Source organism: Xiphophorus hellerii, chromosome 17 (genome assembly GCF_003331165.1).
Source record: "Xiphophorus hellerii strain 12219 chromosome 17, Xiphophorus_hellerii-4.1, whole genome shotgun sequence".
Classification (NCBI taxonomy): Eukaryota; Metazoa; Chordata; class Actinopteri; order Cyprinodontiformes; family Poeciliidae; genus Xiphophorus; species Xiphophorus hellerii.
In genome coordinates, this window is record NC_045688.1 from 15,354,069 (window position 1) to 15,372,622 (window position 18,554).

General features: G+C 43.2%; 1 protein-coding gene across 8 annotated transcripts in view; it reads right to left on the reverse strand.

Annotated features, from left to right (window-relative positions):
* sox5 (SRY-box transcription factor 5) overlaps positions 1-18,554 on the reverse strand; it is a 102,967-nt gene that overhangs the window by 73,607 nt on the left and 10,806 nt on the right. For all 8 annotated transcript variants that reach the window (XM_032589330.1, XM_032589328.1, XM_032589327.1 and 5 more), the window contains exons 2-3: positions 16,740-16,935; positions 6,037-6,259 (exon numbers count right to left, since the gene is read on the reverse strand). In XM_032589330.1, coding sequence (XP_032445221.1) covers positions 6,037-6,259; positions 16,740-16,935 — 419 coding nt within the window. The remainder of the gene's footprint in view (positions 1-6,036; positions 6,260-16,739; positions 16,936-18,554) is intronic.

The following is an 18,554-nucleotide window of genomic DNA, read 5'->3' on the forward strand; positions in this document are numbered from 1 at the left end:
TTAGCCTCGTGAAGATGAAGCCAAATGTCTGTTTGGTGAATATCAACAGCGGATTTAAAAGCTCTTGATCTGAAAAGCATTTTATTTAGTCGAAAGTCCTCTTTCTGCTGTTTGGCTTTTTCTTTATGAAAACAAATCTATCTTTTGAAGATCCCCTCGCGAATAATCTCACTCACCTTCTTCTTCCCAAAGCCAGAAGACTAATCGCAGCAAACAATGGCGCGGAGAGCCCTGCTGCACTTCGTGTTAATTTATACAACTAACTAATTGCCAACAAAGGGTGAAAATCCCATAAAGACATTCTCCTGCTCCCACGCTAGGACTGTGAACTTGCTGCTGTGAGCGTTTGGATATTCTGTGCAAGTGTGTATGTGTGTGTTGCTGTAACTGTTAAGTTTTCCCCTCGAGGATATGTGCATGAAAATACTACGCAATGACTGTACGTGCCATTGTGGATGTTCATAGAGTGTGAGCATGTTGAGTGTTTGACATAACCCCCAGATAGCCGAGGAGAAGGATTAAGCAAAGTGGAGGGGAGGCGTAGGTGGAGGGGGGTGGATGTTGCTCGGACTGATGGATGGATGAACGAGAGACTGCCCTGATCCCATCACTTCTCCGGCTCTTTCTTTCTCCCTCTTCTTCTTCTTTGGCAGTACGTGCCCGCCCTTCCCATTGTCGCCCATTGAAGTGTACGGAGGCGTGAGGGAGCTCCAGCCACTGTGTGCTTGTGTGGCAACAATGGCTTCGCCTAAGTGCTGTCCTATAAAATGCCTCAGTGCGCTCTAAAAGCAAGCCCAAGGTTCCGTCCGTTCCTTAAGAGTTGACGGAGTGCCGTGGGTGTACATGTATGAGCGTGTGTCCGTAAGTGTGTGGCTGGTTGACATCTGTGGCTGCGCTGGCAATTTCAGTGTGAAGTCTAGAGCCTTGGAGGGGTTTGGGTATATCAGGTGCCATAAGCTGTAAAAAAACTATTTTGACAGAGCTTGCGCCGGATGATGTGGCTGGTGGTGTCAGAAAGTGGAGAGTGGACGTTCCAAAAAGTACTGCTTTTTGGTCTCCCCAACCATGCAACGGTTTCTTGGACAACCAGAAAATTCAGCATAACTTAAATGCTTGTAATGCCATTTATAGTATTAGCTGCACTGGATTTTAAGGCATGGTGTGGTGATAAAATGTAGCATTGTTCAATCAAATACCTGGAACTGGAAAGATAATGACAATTGCAAGTCTACCAAGACATAGTGGTCCACATAAACGGACAGCCCAGACAAGTACAGCACTAATTACAGAAGCAGCAAAGAGGCCTATTGTATCTTTGGAGGAGCTGCAGAGATCCATGTTAATATGACATTTGCAGTCAGAAACCAAACTCTGTTTTTGACGCAGCAAACGTGTTGGAGAAATACTGCAGCAGTAATTGGAATAAAAGATGCTTGCCACATTTTTCTGATTTTTTTTTTTTTTAAATTTGCTTAATGAAAAGCAAATAGTTATCCATTACTTTGTTGTGGTCCATCAGATGAAATCCAAATTTTGCTTGTGATGTGACAAAAAAACATTAAACGCTCAATACTTATGAATGCCTTTGGAGAGGTGCAGTACAAAAAGAAAGCTGCTGTTTAATTCAAAACTTGCTTTGTATGTAGATTTATTTAAATAAAAAAAGTCCTCAACTAAAACACACTTCACAGTGGGAGCCTTCGTTCATCCCTCCTTCCAGCTGAGGCTACAGTAAAAGGAGGAGAGAGCTGAGCGCGCCCCAGAGGCCATGGAGCCCCAGTGACGGGTAGCTGTGGCTGGGTAGCAGAGGGTCAACAGACGGGTCCAGAGACGGAGCTCAGCTGGCACTAAGTGTGTGTGAGCCACTTACAGTTGATACGGCCGTGCAGTGAGAGGAGAGAGAAGAAGAGAGGAGGAATGAGGCTGAGAGTCTGGTGAAAGTCCAGGGCAGTAGAGGCACCACTCCAGGGGCCGAGAGGAACATCTGTGCCCCATTTAGCATTTAGCGATGGTTCTCATCCCTTTAAAACCTCTTTGACTTCCTTTGTTCTATCTATCTATCTATCTATCTATCTATCTATCTATCTATCTATCTATCTATCTATCTATCTATCTATCTATCTATCTATCTATCTATCTATCTATCTATCTATCTATCTATCTATCTATCTATCTATCTATCTATCGTTTTTTTTTTTGTGTGGTGCTTCTGGGCTAACAGATTATTACGGGGCCTTGCTCTGTGCCACAGGGGCCAAAAGAGGCTAAATGTTGAGTCCAAGAAAACTGACCAGGTATGTGTTCTTCTGCAGTCATCTCCCTTGGGTTGAACTGCTAACCCTTCTCTCGACCCTGCACCTCCACTGATGCCCTGTACTCCTTCCTCATTATGCCACATAATCACACACACACACACCTACACTCCAACATGAGCCACTCAGCCACCCAGCGACCCCGACTCGGGGAAATCACAGGCAGCCGGTGTCGAGGCATCCTCATCATCTCCCTGTTGCTCCTGAAGAATTTATTAAAGACAGTAAGTAATGTGGTGGGTGTGTGTGTGGGGGTGTATGTGTGTGTGTGTATCTCTGGGGTAGCAGGTGGCCGGTGGAGCGAGACTAGAAGATGAATGGAGGGAGCAGAAGAGCAGTGAAGCCTGGTTGGGCCAGGCCATGAGGGACAGGATGCAGAGTCATTTATTAGAGGCCAAACACACCTTACCTTCCATAAATGCAAGCAAATGCGATTTTTTTTTCCCGCCAACAAGCATACACATCTGCACAGTTTCTGTCACAAAAAACATATGCAAATACACACACACACACCCCCACACGTTTTCATTCTCCCAAAGGCTTTAACAGCACAAACACACACACACTGACCTAGTATCTACCACTCGCCATTCATCTAGCCTAAGTAGAGCAACACTAGCCACAGACTAAATCTTTCAAACTTAGTGCGGGCGACTTTCTGTGTGTGTGTTTGGGGGTGGGTGTGTGTGTGTGATGTGTAGCTCAAGGCCTGCCTTCGATAGGCTGAGCCCTTCTTTCTGTTTCAAGATGTTTATCGTTTTCTGACCCATTTTGTGTCTTTGTCCCCTCTTTCACATCCCTCCTGGTGTTAATGTTCAGACACTATGAATGTGTGCGTGTCATTGATCCAGCTGGAAGCAGGATGTGTGTGTGAATGTGTGTGTATGAGCAGTAATATTCCAGGCCTTTCATAATGATTAAAGCCTTCATTAAATTTTCATCCCAACCTGCTGTTTGCTGCTAATGGCCTTTGTGAGCCACACAGCCAAACAATAGCCAGCCGGGCAGAGAAAAGGGATTTCTATCAGGCGTTCAATACGGGCCCCCTTGTCGCTTCGCTCCCTGTCCAACCTGTCCATTTCACCTTTGCCTCTCGTCTTCTTTTCTCCGTTTTTCCCTTTTCTCTCTAGCTTGGCCTGGGCTTGTTGTTGTTTTTTTATTTTCCTATGTGTGTGTGTTGGGTCCAGAGGATCTTTTATTAGTGCGTTTCATTTAATCGTACGGCAGATAATGCCCTGGCTTGGTTTTGATGCCACATTGCCGTGGCACTGTGCTAATGGGGTCTGTGAAGACACTGCTTTTTCTCTCTGTCGCTTTCCTCTCCTTCTCACGCTCTCTTTTATTTTTTCCCCTCCTCACTCTGCCCTGGCTGAGTCATAAAGATCCATTATTGTTGTTTTTTCCCTGTGCAGCCGGTTCATGAGGTCCAGCGAAGCAGCGAACAACCCAAAACACACCTCAATTACAGTTCAGCTCGAAAAACAGTCCTTTTTTTTTTAGCCTTCTTTTTTTTTTTTTGTAAAATGTGCCACAACAGGCTTCTTTATCGGCCAGAATAAAAACAAGCAGACGGCAAGAGCTCACCAGCCGTCGCGGGCGCTTTGAAAGCCTTAGAAAAACCCAGCAAAACACGGTTACGACATCACAGCTTGAAATGAAAGCCTGTTGATGTTGTTTGGGGTGGGCATAATACACATAAAATGCACCTACACTCCAAGGCAAACTGCGCTGCTGTTCTTTCACCTTTTGGGCTTCATGTCAGTTGAATTTGAAGCGGCGTGTTTCAGGACGCTTGAATGCACCGCTGCAGTGGCTTTGGAGACCAGAGGAGAAGTCTTAGTGTAGTAAAAGAAGGAAAATCAATTGCTGTAGTATGTATTTGATTAGGTCTAGACAGGTCTAACTCGTTTTCAGAACACTACAGTCTTAGATCAAGCTGCATTAGTACAAGCAGAACTACTAGTACCTTAACTCGGCTGCCTCTTTAGGCTGCCTTAGGGAACAGGAAGTTTAGGCTTTGTCCCTTCAGGATGGATCTATATGTCAAGTTTAGATAGAATTAATTTCCTACCTGAATAAATATGAGAACATAAATATGGTTTGATCCAAACCATTTCATTGTATTTCTGGCTTTATGTTTCAGCTCCTTGTCCTGCTCTAATACAAACCCTCTACACTTTTGCAGCCTCTAACATCCTCTTACAGAACTGTCCTGTATTTACTTATTTACTTCTTATCAACCCCAACCAGTCTCCTTGTCCTCGTATCATTTTTCTGCCATGTTTCGCAGTTTCAGGTTTCTCTTAGCCTGTCACTGAAATTTGTCGTTGCAGAGCGTGACAAATTGAGAAAATGTTTTGTAAAGCTCCGCAATAGGTCAAACACACGATCACGATGGTATCTCCATGTAGATCTCTTAAATGAAGTTTGCAGGAATTATTAATGTGCTGACCAAAATGCGATTTAGTAGAAAAGATTTGTTTTAATGACCTCAGGAAAAGTCAATCAGATAAGCCAAGAGAAGGTTTGTCAAGCTGGAGTCAGGTGGAGGAGAGGGTTTAGCTGGTTGAGGTTTAATGCACGGAAAACATAAAAAACCATCACGGACGGTTATGCATCACTTTTTCAGTTTTTTCTGTTGGTCCTTAACATACTGCAGGGAACTTAATCAAAGGCTGATTTCTACCTGGTCCAGATTTTTCTATTCCTGAGTGAGATGTTGCTGAAAAGACGACTTTGCCTTGGATGTTTGCGATGTGCAAGAAAGGATCCGAGTTTCTATGTCTTTGTTTAGGCTACATTTGGACACTAAAATTGAGGTAGAAATGTGACATTTTCAACATATTTTTCTCGGGCAAAATACAGATGAGGTCTCAAGAGCCATAGAGAGATGTTCATGAACAGTGTTTGGGTTTTGCTTTGCTTTATTAAAGTGAGTTGAAGAGAAAAAAAAATCAATTCAAGCCATTGTTAAGAGGATTGATTGAAAACTGATATTGACTGAGAATCCCCCTCACCTCTTTCAGTAAAGTGGCATGGTATTAAAATGCTCTTCCTAAAAGAGACAGACACCCATTGCTGAGATTTATATCACATTCTGATTGTAGCATGCATTCCAGGGAATTTGACACCATTTATCCACTCAATATAAATGAGCATTAGCCATGGGCTAAATTTATCTCTTTGCATGACTCCAACTAGTAGCCTGAGGCTCTGCTTGGGAATAAAAATGCAGAGGCTAGTGGTGCAAAGCTCAGTAGGGCCCTGCCAGATCTCTGGTTCTGCCTTCTGAACAGTAAGAAATCTTTATCTGAGTGCTTAAAATGCATCATCCAAAAGGTGGTGAGGTGTTTTTGTTACTGAGACGAGTCCGTCTCCGGATTTTAAAGCAGCAAACATTTGGAGAGTTGCTAACACTTTTTCAAGCGGCCAACATTCACACTTGAACACATGCATCCGAGTGCACATCTTACTTGTCAGGTTGTGATAAATATGCAAAGCGTGGCGGACAATAGGCCCAAGCAGCTGAAGCTGTCTGTTTGCGTTCTGGGTAAACAAAGGCTCTCCTCTTGTCTGAACATGAGTGGGTTCAGCGCAGAGCAGAAGAGGAAGAGGCATGGAGAAGGTACAGCGAATGAAATGAATGGAAAAAAAGAAAGAAAGACAGAAACAGAGAGAACAGACAAGCTGGAGAAACCGAAACATCTGAGCTTCCGTCACTGACCTTCTGGCTCGTTTTTGATCAGTTCCTCCATCTTGCGTTGCTTCAGCGTGTCCACGACGTCCGCCAGGCTGCCCTTGCGTCTCTCGGGGGTCCCCAGGGTGCCGGTTGCCGAGCCGCCGTCGCTGCAGGGTCTCCCCCCGCCTCCGCCCTCCTCTTTGCCTGGTGAGGTAGCGTTGTGCTGTGGGTAAGGACTCAGAGAGCTCCCCTTGATGCCATCGTGCTCCTGCAGGGCGGAGAGGGTCAAGAAAGACGGATGACATTTTATTAGTTGAAAAATCACCCAAACTCGAAGACATAATGCAACTGTAGATGGAGTAAAGAGATTGAGGAGGAGCTGGCACAGACCAACTCATTATCTCCGTCCTTCTTTCCAACTCTTTATTCTTCCCTCCACCCCCATCTCCTGTTCTTACAACCCAATGAAGCAACTTTCATCCCCAGCCAGTTATCTCAAGTTAGGGCGCACTTCTTCCGTCTCTCTAGCATCCACTGGAATCTGCATTTGACTGACTTGGAGGTAGTTGACAGAGCGAACACATGAAACGACAGCGAGACACTCGGTTCACTCTAAAGTGTCAACGCTAACTCTTAATCACAAAGCTTTCGCGTTTGAGGGACGTCCAGCGCCACTGCTCCAAATCGCGCGCCCGACTTTCAGAGCTGCTGTAGTTTTTTTGTCCCTAAGATTCATCATAGCGAGTGCTGAGGGTGCATCTCGGGCAAACAGAGAAAACGGCAAACAACGCGTTCCTTTTGAAAGAACAAAACGCTGGAGAGGTGTCAAGTCATTTCCATGAAAAACAACAACTTTTATGTACACAGTGCCGGCAAAAGTAAACGCTCTGTGCCTTTATCCAACTTTTCACCAGGACTAATTATCCTTCGGTGTTTCTTTCACGTTGAAAGTGCGGTAAACCTCTTGAAATTCACAAAGGCTTGTTTTTGAATGAGCATCTGTGCAGCTTGTAGCCAAATAGTTGATTATATTCCCTTCATATAAAACTTTGTGTTTTAAAGTTAAGTGAGTACCTAGTGGCTTTTCATATTTTTCAAACTGTTCAAGCATTACCAGAATTTATTGGGTTTTATGCAGTAGACCAACACAAAATTATGCTAAATGGTAAATAGATTTTAAAGTGGAAGGGGGGGAAGGAAAGATATTTTCCAAATAAATGTTTACTCCAAATACACAAAAATAAACCAGCTGCCTTCAGAAGTCACATAATTCTTAAACTTTGTCCATTTGTGTGTAGTTTATCCAACATTTCTATGAAGGCTTTCGAGGTTTGTTAGAGAACATTAGTGAACAAACAACATCATGAACACCAAGGTACACAGCAGACAGGTCAGGGAGGAAGTTAAAATGATAAAACTACATGCCTTACAAATAAAATCAGATTTTTTCATACCAAATTTGATATCTGATTTATTTCAACCGATCCCCTGAACTCGAAATCCAAATAAATAGAAGCTGTAAAACAGCCAAACAACATGGTGGGCCTTTGGTGTTCTGACATCACTCTGAACTACGGAAACCCAGCATGTAATAAAAACCTTTTGTGTGATAAAGATAAACACTGTGGGTTTCCCTGAACATACCACTCCCCCTTGTGAAACATGGTGGTGGCAATAACTTTTTCTACTCTTATCAATTGTTGTGTTTTATTTTGGATAATTAAGATGTCTTCCAGTTTCGGTGTTAAGAGTTCTTTACAAAATTAAGTTTATTGGTCTCCTTGAGGGCAAACTTGCATTATTACGCCACTGTCAATACGTTACTTGAAAATGGTCTCAAAACAACAATATTATCATTTCTTGCACCAAATGCTCGTTCAGCAAAATCTGTTATCGTAGTTTGTTTTATCGTATCTCATTTAATCCTTACGAACATCACATTGGAGGTTTGTGGCGACGTCTTGCCGAGCTGTGCAGCCACACAGAGTTAAGGTGGCGTGAACCGTTTTGCCAAACGGCGGCAGGTGAAGGCTGCAGTAAGTAACTTTTAGCAGGCTAATCTTTGGCCCGGTAAAACCTGTGTTTGTTTCTACAGCCGGCATTATGGACTTACGGCCGGCTCAGGCCAATTAACGGCGACACCGTGAGGGAGGTCGCCATCAAACGCACGCAACCGACGGAACGGTGTGGCGATTTTCTCGCCGTATGCCGGAGACGCGGAAAACGCACTCGCGCTGGCATTCTTCCTCTTGAACTCTGATACGCGAAGGTGTGCTGTGGCATTCCAACAACAAATGAGTCAGTCTGTCAGCTCAGCTCTTTGTGAGCACGAGGGTCAATGGTCCACAGGGTTAATCTTTGGCTAATCTATCTACAGTATAGGGCATGCCACCTGAGACGGCAGCACACATGTACTGCTTAGGACCTCTGTTTGTTTGTGTGCACAGGAATTCCAGCTATATTAAAAGTCACTTGGTGTATTAACTAAACATTAACTCCTCGAGTGCAGGTGGATCACAGTCAAATATGAGGTCATCCGGGCCGCAAACGTCAGATTTTGTTCTCTTCTGTTTCTTAATAGAAAAATACTTATGTAAGAGATCCGATTTAAAAACAAACAAAAAAACAAAAGAAGAAAATAAGTAATTTTTTTTTTCTTTTCTCAGTGGCTTTCAATATCGACAATGCTTTCATTGTTCGTGGCCCAGCTCTATACGAGAGGTCCAGAAGAGCATTATCACTTGGCATTTTCCACACCTCACTGACTCTCTCACTTCGGCTCGTTGTGTTTCCACACTCTGAATAAGTCAGCACTCTCAATAATTCACCCATCCGCTCCTAGACGCTCTTGCACATAGCACCGCCGCAGACGGACGAGCTGCGACAGCGGCTATAAGGATTCGAAAGGTGTATAAGATCTAAATTTAAGTTAGTCTTTTATTGCAGCATCAATATTCTTTTTTTTTTTTTTTATTCTACTTTTATTTGAAAAATTGAAGGAAAAATCTCCAAGGATGAAATTATCACTCATGCCATTGATAATTATGTTTTAAAAAATCCAATGGAAGCTTTTTTTTTTCTTTTTTTTAACAATTTTATTTATTTACTTACAAATTTTGAGTGTTAGGATCTCTGATCAAGGTATAAAAAAAATGTTTTCTTGTGAAAAAAAACTCCCTGTTCCAGAACTGTTGAATGTGGTGACATCAGGTCTCCATAATAACCACAAGATGCCATCTAGTTGCCAACAGGTTGTTTTGGAAATGATGCCAACAAAATTACACTTCCTGTTCTACCATCACAAATGCAGACATGAGGATTGTGATCAACTGTATGCCACGCGAGAATAAACTCAGATTGAGCAGAGAAACCCCTTCAGGGGAGTTTAGTATAAAACAAAGGAAAAGGTGAAGACGTTTCTCATCCCATTGGTTGAGCAGGTGGGATTATGTTTAATGCTGCAGGAGTTTTTCTCTTCTAACACTGATGAGGACCATGATAGATTTCACAATACATTCACTCCAAAACATTGACATTTCCATGTATATTCAGTCCTAAGTCTTCTAGAAAACCGGTAGACTCTGAGGAATAGTCAAATCTATCTCTCTGTGAACCTACAGAAGACTACATGCTGTACTAATGGAAAGATGTGATTGTACAGTATTCACAGGACGTGTGCCGATATTTGCATGAACATGGGATTGTTTTCCTCACTGAATAACTCTACTGTTTCTCCAAGTGTTTCAGCATGAGATCATGCAGTAACGCAATAATAAGAGTCCAGCCTACCACAGTTGCGACAGAGAAGCCTCCACTACTCATCTGGGAGGTCAAAGAGGAACCCAGCTCTTTGCACTGCAGGCCTCGCTTCCTGCACTTAAGGTCAATGTTTATGATTCAACAATTACTAAGAGAGGTTTCCTCAAACAACAGTGATCCAAAGCACGGGAGAAGAGGCACCTCTAAATGGTTCAAAGTAGAGCTGCGTGAAGGATTTGGAGTGGCCTAGTTAAAGTCAGGACTGATTGAAGAAGTGTGGCAGTTGGTATTAAGTTTAGGGGGAAGAGGTCTGGGTTGGGTTTCAACTTTTAACAAATGAAATCATCATTTTACAACTTCCTTTGTTTAATAGTTGGAAACATTTAAGTGTCGAAACAGAAGGAATTTGTCCCAAATTAGTGTTGCACTGTAAAGTTTTTCACGGTTCTCCAAATATGAGGAAAACGATGAGGCTTGAGTGAACTTCTGCTTCGGCCATTAACACTGCAGCAGAGTCTTGTGATCTTAAAGCCCTCAAAGACCTTCCTCTTTCCCCTCCAACCACCTGACCAAGCGGCTGCTCCCGACTATCTGCGCTGCTTCCATTTCTCCTCTATAGTCCCGATTAGGACATCTCAGGCTTAAAAAAGCGGATTTCTTCGGGATTATGAGTTGGATCAGAAGCAGCGGCACGACATGCAAATGCAACAAAACTGAAGGCAGAGAAGGTGCGCAAGCATGAAAAGTCGAGGAGGGCGCAACATCCAAAGACAAGAAAGACAGAGAGAGAGAGAGAGAGAGAGAAGCGGTGTTATTAGAGGAAATGGAAGAGGAGCAAGTTGAAAGAGAGAGATACAGGGAGACAGAGAGCAGGCGTCTTGAAGGCAACGGTCACACCTGTCACATCCCATTTATCTAATCCAGTGCCTACTTAAAAGAGCCGCACTCTTTCTTTCGAGAAAGATGTAGCGCAAACAAACAAACAGAACAAGAATATGGAAGGGAGACGGGGAAAGAGGGGAGCTAGGTAGGTTGCTGTCGAGAAGCTGCCAGGGAGATGTCATCTGGCAGCGTCCAACAATAAAGGTCATTTCCCGATCAAACGGAATTAGCAGGGGAGCCGCTGCATCGGGGGCTCCGGCTCCGACAGACAGCCTGATCCTGCAGGCATCTTAACATGCTTACGCTTCTTTCCCAATCAACCTCCGAGCGCATAATCCACGCGCCGCGCGCGCAGACCAAACAGAGGCATCGTATTTAAAAACATTTTTTTTAAAAAGAGAGATTTTATGATGTAAATGGGTGTCACTCAGCTCTCCTCCTGCTGTAACGCGGGTTGAAAAACTTTTCTCATCAACATGCATTTATTCATGAGTAGAAACGGAAATTTGGAGCACTGTAAATGTTCATGCCCTCTGCTCAGTGCATGTGTACGAGCAGCCCTTTTTTTTTTTTACCCATTTATTTTGCTATATGTGTGACACTGGCAGTGCACATAGCCTGTAGGTGTGTGTGCGTGTGTGTGTGTGTGCATATATGTATTTATATGCACTGGATGAGGCAGGCTGGTAGTGTGGGCGGTTCTGCCTTTAGTTTGCAGATGTCAATTCTCTTCCAAATGACTGGAACAAAGTAAAAATTGCGCCTCACTCTCTTTATCCTTTTACTGCCTCTGCAATGGAACCGAATTAAACAACTTTTGTCTTCTTAAGCTCATCTGTGAGGGGAGGTTGGTTGAAAAACACTTTACTCTTGCCAAAAAAAATAAAAAATACAGGAAGCAAAAAGAAAAAAATAATCTAAATGCTATTTTTCCCCAGCAGCCAGCACATATGCTGCTGTTATTTATTTTTTAAAACTCCCTCGGTTTGCTACCCTTCCTCCTTTTTCTCTGTTGCCTGACTCTCTCTCTTTTCTTTTTTTTATAATTTTTTTCTCTTTTTTTTTTGGAACCCCCAGCCTGACATGTCTCGGGCTGTGAAAGGTGTACGCGTGAAAAAACATTTAATGCTTGGCGCGTCGCTGCGGATCAAGGCATGGACAATGTGGCAAGTAGGAAGAGCTGGAAACAGCTGCTCGTCTAAAACGCACACATACACACGCACACACACACCGAGGATGTCACTGATCGCTCCCTTCAGGGGGGTGAGACTCAGGTCCACGCCAAGGCTGCCAATCTCCCCGATAGACTACTTAACAAAACTCAAAAACCCTGCTAACACACACACGCACTTGCAGCAAATCCCTTTACATGCCATGGCTAAACGCAGACACCGACCCTGGAGACCCTCAGGCTGGGACAAACCACTAAACACACATTACTTTACTTCTGGCAGCTTTAAATCATATTTTAATACAATTAAAATACAATTAAGCCCTTTAAAGAAGCAATAATCTTACATTTTAAATTCTTCCCAATGCCTAGTATCTATATCAGACACTGCAGCTGTTTTTTTTTTTGCTGTGTTTTTAAATAGCTGTTTTAGCTAAAATCTGCACCAGTATATTTTACGGCGACCCCTCGCTGTTGACAGGCAAGCGTGTGTTGATTCATTAGTGCATCACTGGCATGAGAAATTAAGTGTGACCACTGTGTCTCAAGACTGCTCAATGGCTGTGTAAAATCTGTCATACTCACATGAACACGCCCGCGCACGCACACACATGTAATCACACATTGAAATGATAGAAGAAGAGAGAGAAAAACAGGAGAGGAAAGGGAGCGTTTGAATGAGAAATAATGCTCGATGAAAGATCGGTATAGTTCTCCGCGGTGTAAGCGGGCGTCTCGGCTGTTAATTAAATAATTTGTGTTCATCCATTAGCACGTCTATGAAAGAAGATGCTCGCCTCTGCCTGATGTGAAAACAATTTTTTTTTTTTTTTGGCGAGGATTTGCAAACAAACATGAAAGGAATGAAAAGAAAGGAGGCAAAGGAACAAGATGTCAAAACCTCACATCTGCAGCTGCCCCCGGGACTTATTGTGGTGCTACAATAGTTACTTTTAAACAGGCTTCTCTGAAATGGGTCTCTTTTGTCTTTATCTGGACAGTTGCGTTATATCTGAGTACAACGCTGATTGGTTGTGCCCAGTAATCAGAGTCTACCTTTTTTTTTTTGCACCTAAGCTGGATTCTAAGCAAAGGCAAGTAAGATATTTTGACGGAGTGATAACTTTAAGTAAAATACTATGTTTGTGAGGTATTTGTACAAATATTTAATGCATAAAAGCGTATATAGGACCAACTCCCAGGGTTTTGGGATGGATATTATTTTTTAAAAGCCACCTTGAGTGAGAGAAAAGTGTAACTAAGTGAGCAGAACCGAGTGATTTTAACAGACATGGGTCCTGGCTTCCTAAACTGTATATTTTAAGACAGCAGTGCCTTAATTTAAGGGATAGGTGGTGCTCCTTTGGTTTGCAACTTCTAACTGTGTTTGTCTTTCTTGTAGAAGAGCAAAAAAAAATCTATTCGCCTGTTAGCCAGCTCACCAGCAGTACGTAACAACAGGTGGGGGAGAGGCTAACGTGCTCCATGACACCAGACAAAGTCACTGCATCAGACTGAATGGCCCATTTGAACAAGTGTCAGTGATTTTCAACCCACTATTTAATCATTATTTGGTTTGGCTTTTGCTAAACCGGCTAAACAGAAGAACAAAGCAACAGGTGGGGAAGGGGCAGTCCTGGGTTATTCCGTTCTTCAAAACAGAGAAAACTCCATTCACGCTTTCACTTTCTCTGGCATCTCATTTGGGCTTTAGTGAGCCCAAATGAAAAGGTTTTAATAGTTCTAAAAGTCTTAAAAGCAAAGTTCCTCCCTGTATTAGCTTAATATAGAAACTCATTTCTCATTTATTCTGTTGCAAACCACACTGGACAGCACAATTTCCCATCAAATCCAACGTTTGCGTGGGGAAAGAAAAAATCTTTTAAACGGCATTATCCAACACCGATCAGGTTTTGTGAAACATCCCGTAGTGTGTGTGTGTGCGTGCGTGCATAGCGGTCGGAGCCAACGGCGAACAGGCAGGCGGAATGAAGAGGTCAGTGTGTAGCTGAGCGCATCTCCAGCACCGTGCTAATTCACTATGACAAGATAAAGCTGTAATCTCACCCCCCACCTCCACCCTCCCCACTGTCCCACTGCTGCCTCACTTCCAAGTCAACCAGCGGCAGATGAGCCATTTACTTCCCCCCCCCCCCCCCCCCCCCCCCCATCACTTACAACAACTGCTTCAGAGAGGAAGAGACCCCCATCCTGATCTCTTAAGAGTGCCATCGACACCCCCTCCCCTCCACCGGTTAGTAAATCTCCTCTCGCTTTCAGTTCCTCCTCACTCCCATCCACTGACAGTCGGCAGAGAAGGGATTGGCACTGTTAACCTCCTTTTCTCGCTCAAAAAAATTCCTAACACACATAAGCAGGCAGTCGGATAAGCCCCCGCGAGCCTCCACACTTCCCTCCATTCCCAACGCTCCACATCAAGCGCCTCTTCTCTGCCATCCAGTAATGAAGCAGCTGTGTGTCCCTCTGAATGTGAATATTCAGGAATCTTCTTCTCCAATCACCTGAAGATAACAACGATAAGACCCATTTTGTATACACTCAATCTAAATGTACCTGGATTAATCTAATCGCTGTCCTCAACAGCAACAGATAACCCATTGTGTTTGTGTGTGTGTGTGCGCGGTGTTCCTCCCCAGGCCAGGACTTTGGTTTACAGTCAGCACCTGTCACACATGCAGAGTCCATGGAGCCTAGGAGGGACCCGAGAGCCTAATCAGACGGCTAATTACAGAATTAGCTTTCCATTACAACTCCTAAACACTGTTTATTGTTTTACAGCGTGCAAGTGTTTATTGTCAGGATGGGGGGGAAAGGTCGATGGTCGTTATCCGAGTGCGTGTGACAAGGCCTGCATTTGGCAAGCGGAGGAAAAGTTGGTGCGCAGTGAATCACACAAGAAGGTACATGCACAGTTTTCAGCATTTACAGTATTCCAAATTGGCTTAAAGATCACGTCATCACTCTTTCAAAACAGGAACTGTAAATAACTCAAAATGCAGACAGACAAAAATGATCATAATTGGCATAATAGGAAAGTGAATCATATGAAAGTTCATGAACAGTGTGGTTGCTTCCTCAGGAATACGTCGGGTAATATCAGCAGCAGATACCAAAACATATCATGAATCACAACAAAAAATGGACGTAGAACGCATCATCATCATCATCATACATGTGCCATCCAATGCCCTCGAGAAAACGGCCTGCCGCAGTTCCTGTTTTGCTTTTACACAATGAGGAAAGTTCTGGTTTCCTGAATCAATGTGCACCAAACTTTCTGAGAAATTGCTCCCTCAAGACCACTAAAGATGACATCTTTACTTCCAAGATAAACAAAGCTCTCTGGGAATATTTGCATATGACAAACATGGAAAGACAAGCAGTCTAAATGAGAATGACTCGCCGCTTTTATTAGGATGAATCTGCTTTAAAACTGCAGTTATCAAGTTATGAGCTACATGTCTGTCAAGCAGCAGAATGCAGGCTGGCTCTCCCAGCAGAGAGCCTTACTAATTAATAACAACTTTACAACTTGTAATATAAAAGTAAATCAATAACATGATCCAATAAAAACAATTTTCGTACTGCTCACAATATAAGAATTTTATTACAATAGTTGCGATAACGTTATCTAACCTTTTATTTGGAGTTATTTTTATTTTGAATCATGCTCTTAAGGAAAATAGAGAGTTCAAATAGTGCACAGAATATTTTTCTTTTTGGTGTTTACTCTTTATGGTGTAAAACTGGAAGCAGAAAAAGCTGATTTTGTCTTTTTGAGTTTGTGCAAGTGGTGGAGCTTTTCCATTGGAAATGTGCACAAAACTTTGTTAATATATGTTAAAAAAAACACACAATTTCATAATTGTTGTGCCTCCATTAAATAAAAAACGCAATTAAAATCCCATTTGAATAAGTTTGTTCGTGCGATAAGTTATTAAAAAACATGCTGCACCATCATCCTCCAACTATTTCCTGTTGTCTTCTTCTTTGTGGTTTGTGCCAGTGGAGAGTTTCTGATCATGTGACATGTGTAATGTGAAAAAAAGTGAAATGAACAGACTACGACAAAAAAACCCACCTTATCCTTCCACCAAAACATTTTATCTGAAAGAGTTTTTTTCAAAATTGCCGCGTTTCCATTATTTTTGAAGTGTCAAGTTACAGACTTATACGGCCAGTGGAAACGAAGCTAGTGCAGGGTTCAGCTACCCAACTTTACGTCTAATTATCTCAAAGCAGCACAAACATTAAAAGTGCGTCCCAAATGGTGGCCTGAAACTTTCTGCTCTGATTCAAATCAGCTCCCAGCTACAAGCTGCTGTTTACCAACAGAGGAAGTCCAATTCTTCCATTTTTAGGTTTCCATCCATCAAAGGGGCATGTGCTGTTTATTTTGATTTTTTTCCTCTAACACCGGTGTTGGTGCTATGCAATAAATGTGTAGGGGCCGTCCCCAAAAGGTTTCTGAAATCCTTAATCCTTTGGCCATTATATGCAAATAAATAAATAGAAAATGTCCCCCTCAAAAAATTTATTTCTTTTCAGGAGTCATTTTAAGAGATGACAAACATGCAAGGTCAGGGAAGTTAATTTCTAGCTGAATGGATCCACAAATGAAAACATTTTTCCAGTAAAGTTTATTTGCAGTTTTCTTTTTGTCCTTCCAGCTCACTGAGGAAGCACTCATTAAATACAGGTGACATTTTTCCCCACCACCACGTGTGTGTGTGTTCTCGGGTTTAGGTTCCACCAACGTCTCTCAAGCACCAATGAGATGAGCTGATTAGAAGGACGATGGTGCATCACCTACGTCACCTTTCAACCCCTCCGTCTTCCCATGAGTGTGTGCTTTACCTCCCCAAAAAGACGGCAAGCGGGTTAGGACCCAAACCCCCCATGAAGGTGTCCTTACCGTGCTGGGGGGGCTATCCAAGTGGCGGCTGGGGGGAGAGTGAGGGGACACCTTTCCGCAGTAGGAGGCCAGAGGGAGGTGGATGACACCGCCCGGTCCCTCGCTCTCCTCGTCCTCCACTCGCTGTCTGCTGGTTGCCATGGTTACCTCTCCATCTGTCCCCCCATATGGAGAGGCTGGTCGCTTGGAAGACATCCTGGAAAAGAGTAGGAGATAGAAAGATGAGGGAGAGACGGGAGGAAGAGTGAGCAATATTCAAAAGGGGATACGGCTTGCAAGATGGAGGAAGTTCCTGTCGATTAAAAAAAAAAGAAGAAGAAAAAAAAAGTACTTTTCATAAACTCCCAAATGGTGTCGTAAAAGATTAATTTTTAAGCCCTTTTTCATCTCCGCAGCTCCGACCTGCTCCAGGTTCTGCTCTTCTGCGTTTCTTTGAGCGAACCTCTTCAATAAATCCCCTCCAGTCGGCTTGTGATCGCCCCAGCCGCCTGGCAGACCTTCAAACCTGCTCTGAGGTCTTACACTGTGTTTACCACGGGGGCCATTCAGAATTCACTTCCCCCAAAAGGACAAGGCCATTACTGCTAAAATGGAGCCATGTTGCACGGGGCATTGTGAAGGAAATGACCACGTCTTGACAATAGGTCTTTTCACGCAGAAACACAGGAGAAGGAGAGGGGGGGAAAAAAAAGAAAAGAGAAAAATGGAGCGAGGGCAGAATGTACAGTGACAGTAATATGTATTTATGAAAACGTGCGGACAATAGAGGAACCGGAGGAAAAAATAGCTGGCAACATGACAGCCCTGCTGTTTGCATTTGTTACCGTGGCTTTGTTCCCTTGAAAAGAGGGAAAAGGATATAAAGCCACATCTATTAGATGAACTCTGTCTCTCGCAAGGTAAATTTGCCTCCCTGTACTTCAGCTGAATAGGGATGAAGTGACTATGCGGCAATAATAGAATTTAATGTGGTTCTCAGCGTCGCCTGAGTGCTTTCAGATGCACTTGTCAGCCTTGAAGCCACTGCGACTATGACCCTGGGTAATAGGCTGCTAACGCTCAGGGGTGCAGAGCCAACACATGACAGGGGACGGAGGGACTCTGGGAAACTGATTGTGTTGCGAAGCGGTAAAAAAAAGAAAAAGAAAAGAAAAAACAAGCAATAAGCAACAGGCGCTCACCCCTCAAACTCCTCTAATTCTTTATTTCCCTTTGAAATAACAAGCTGGTTTCTTCACTCATCTGCACACGTCTCTGTCCTGCATTCATACCGCGCCGCGCTCTAATTGGCTCTGTCATCCTCCTCGGCCTTTCTCTCTCAAATTCTTCCCCCATGCTCCCCGCTTGTCTCCAGTAAACTGATTACACTCTTGACTCTATTGGATTTCCTCTGGACTGTACATCTGGCATTCTTCCTCGGAGCAGCCCTGCTCCTAATTCCTCGCTTATTTACCTCACGACGGTGGAAACGCAAACAGCATCGAGAGCCGCTCGCTGGACGCAGTACTTTATCGCACCTCGGGAAGGCTGGAGTTGAAATAAAATAGCAAAAAAAAAACAACAACTTGTGATTTAATGACTTGCAGGTGATTCTGGGGGGATTTTAACTGCAATATTTATAGATGGAAAAAGAACACCTAGGTTTTTTTTTATTTTTATTTCTTTGTCTTGGATATCCCAATAAGTCTTTTTTTTTTATATATATTTCTAAAATGTCAAGTTCCCGAAGAACAAAAAGGTCCAGGGGAAAAATGTTTATAGCCCTTAATCTTTTTTCAAATGTGATCAGATTACAAATCTGAATGTGTTTCACTA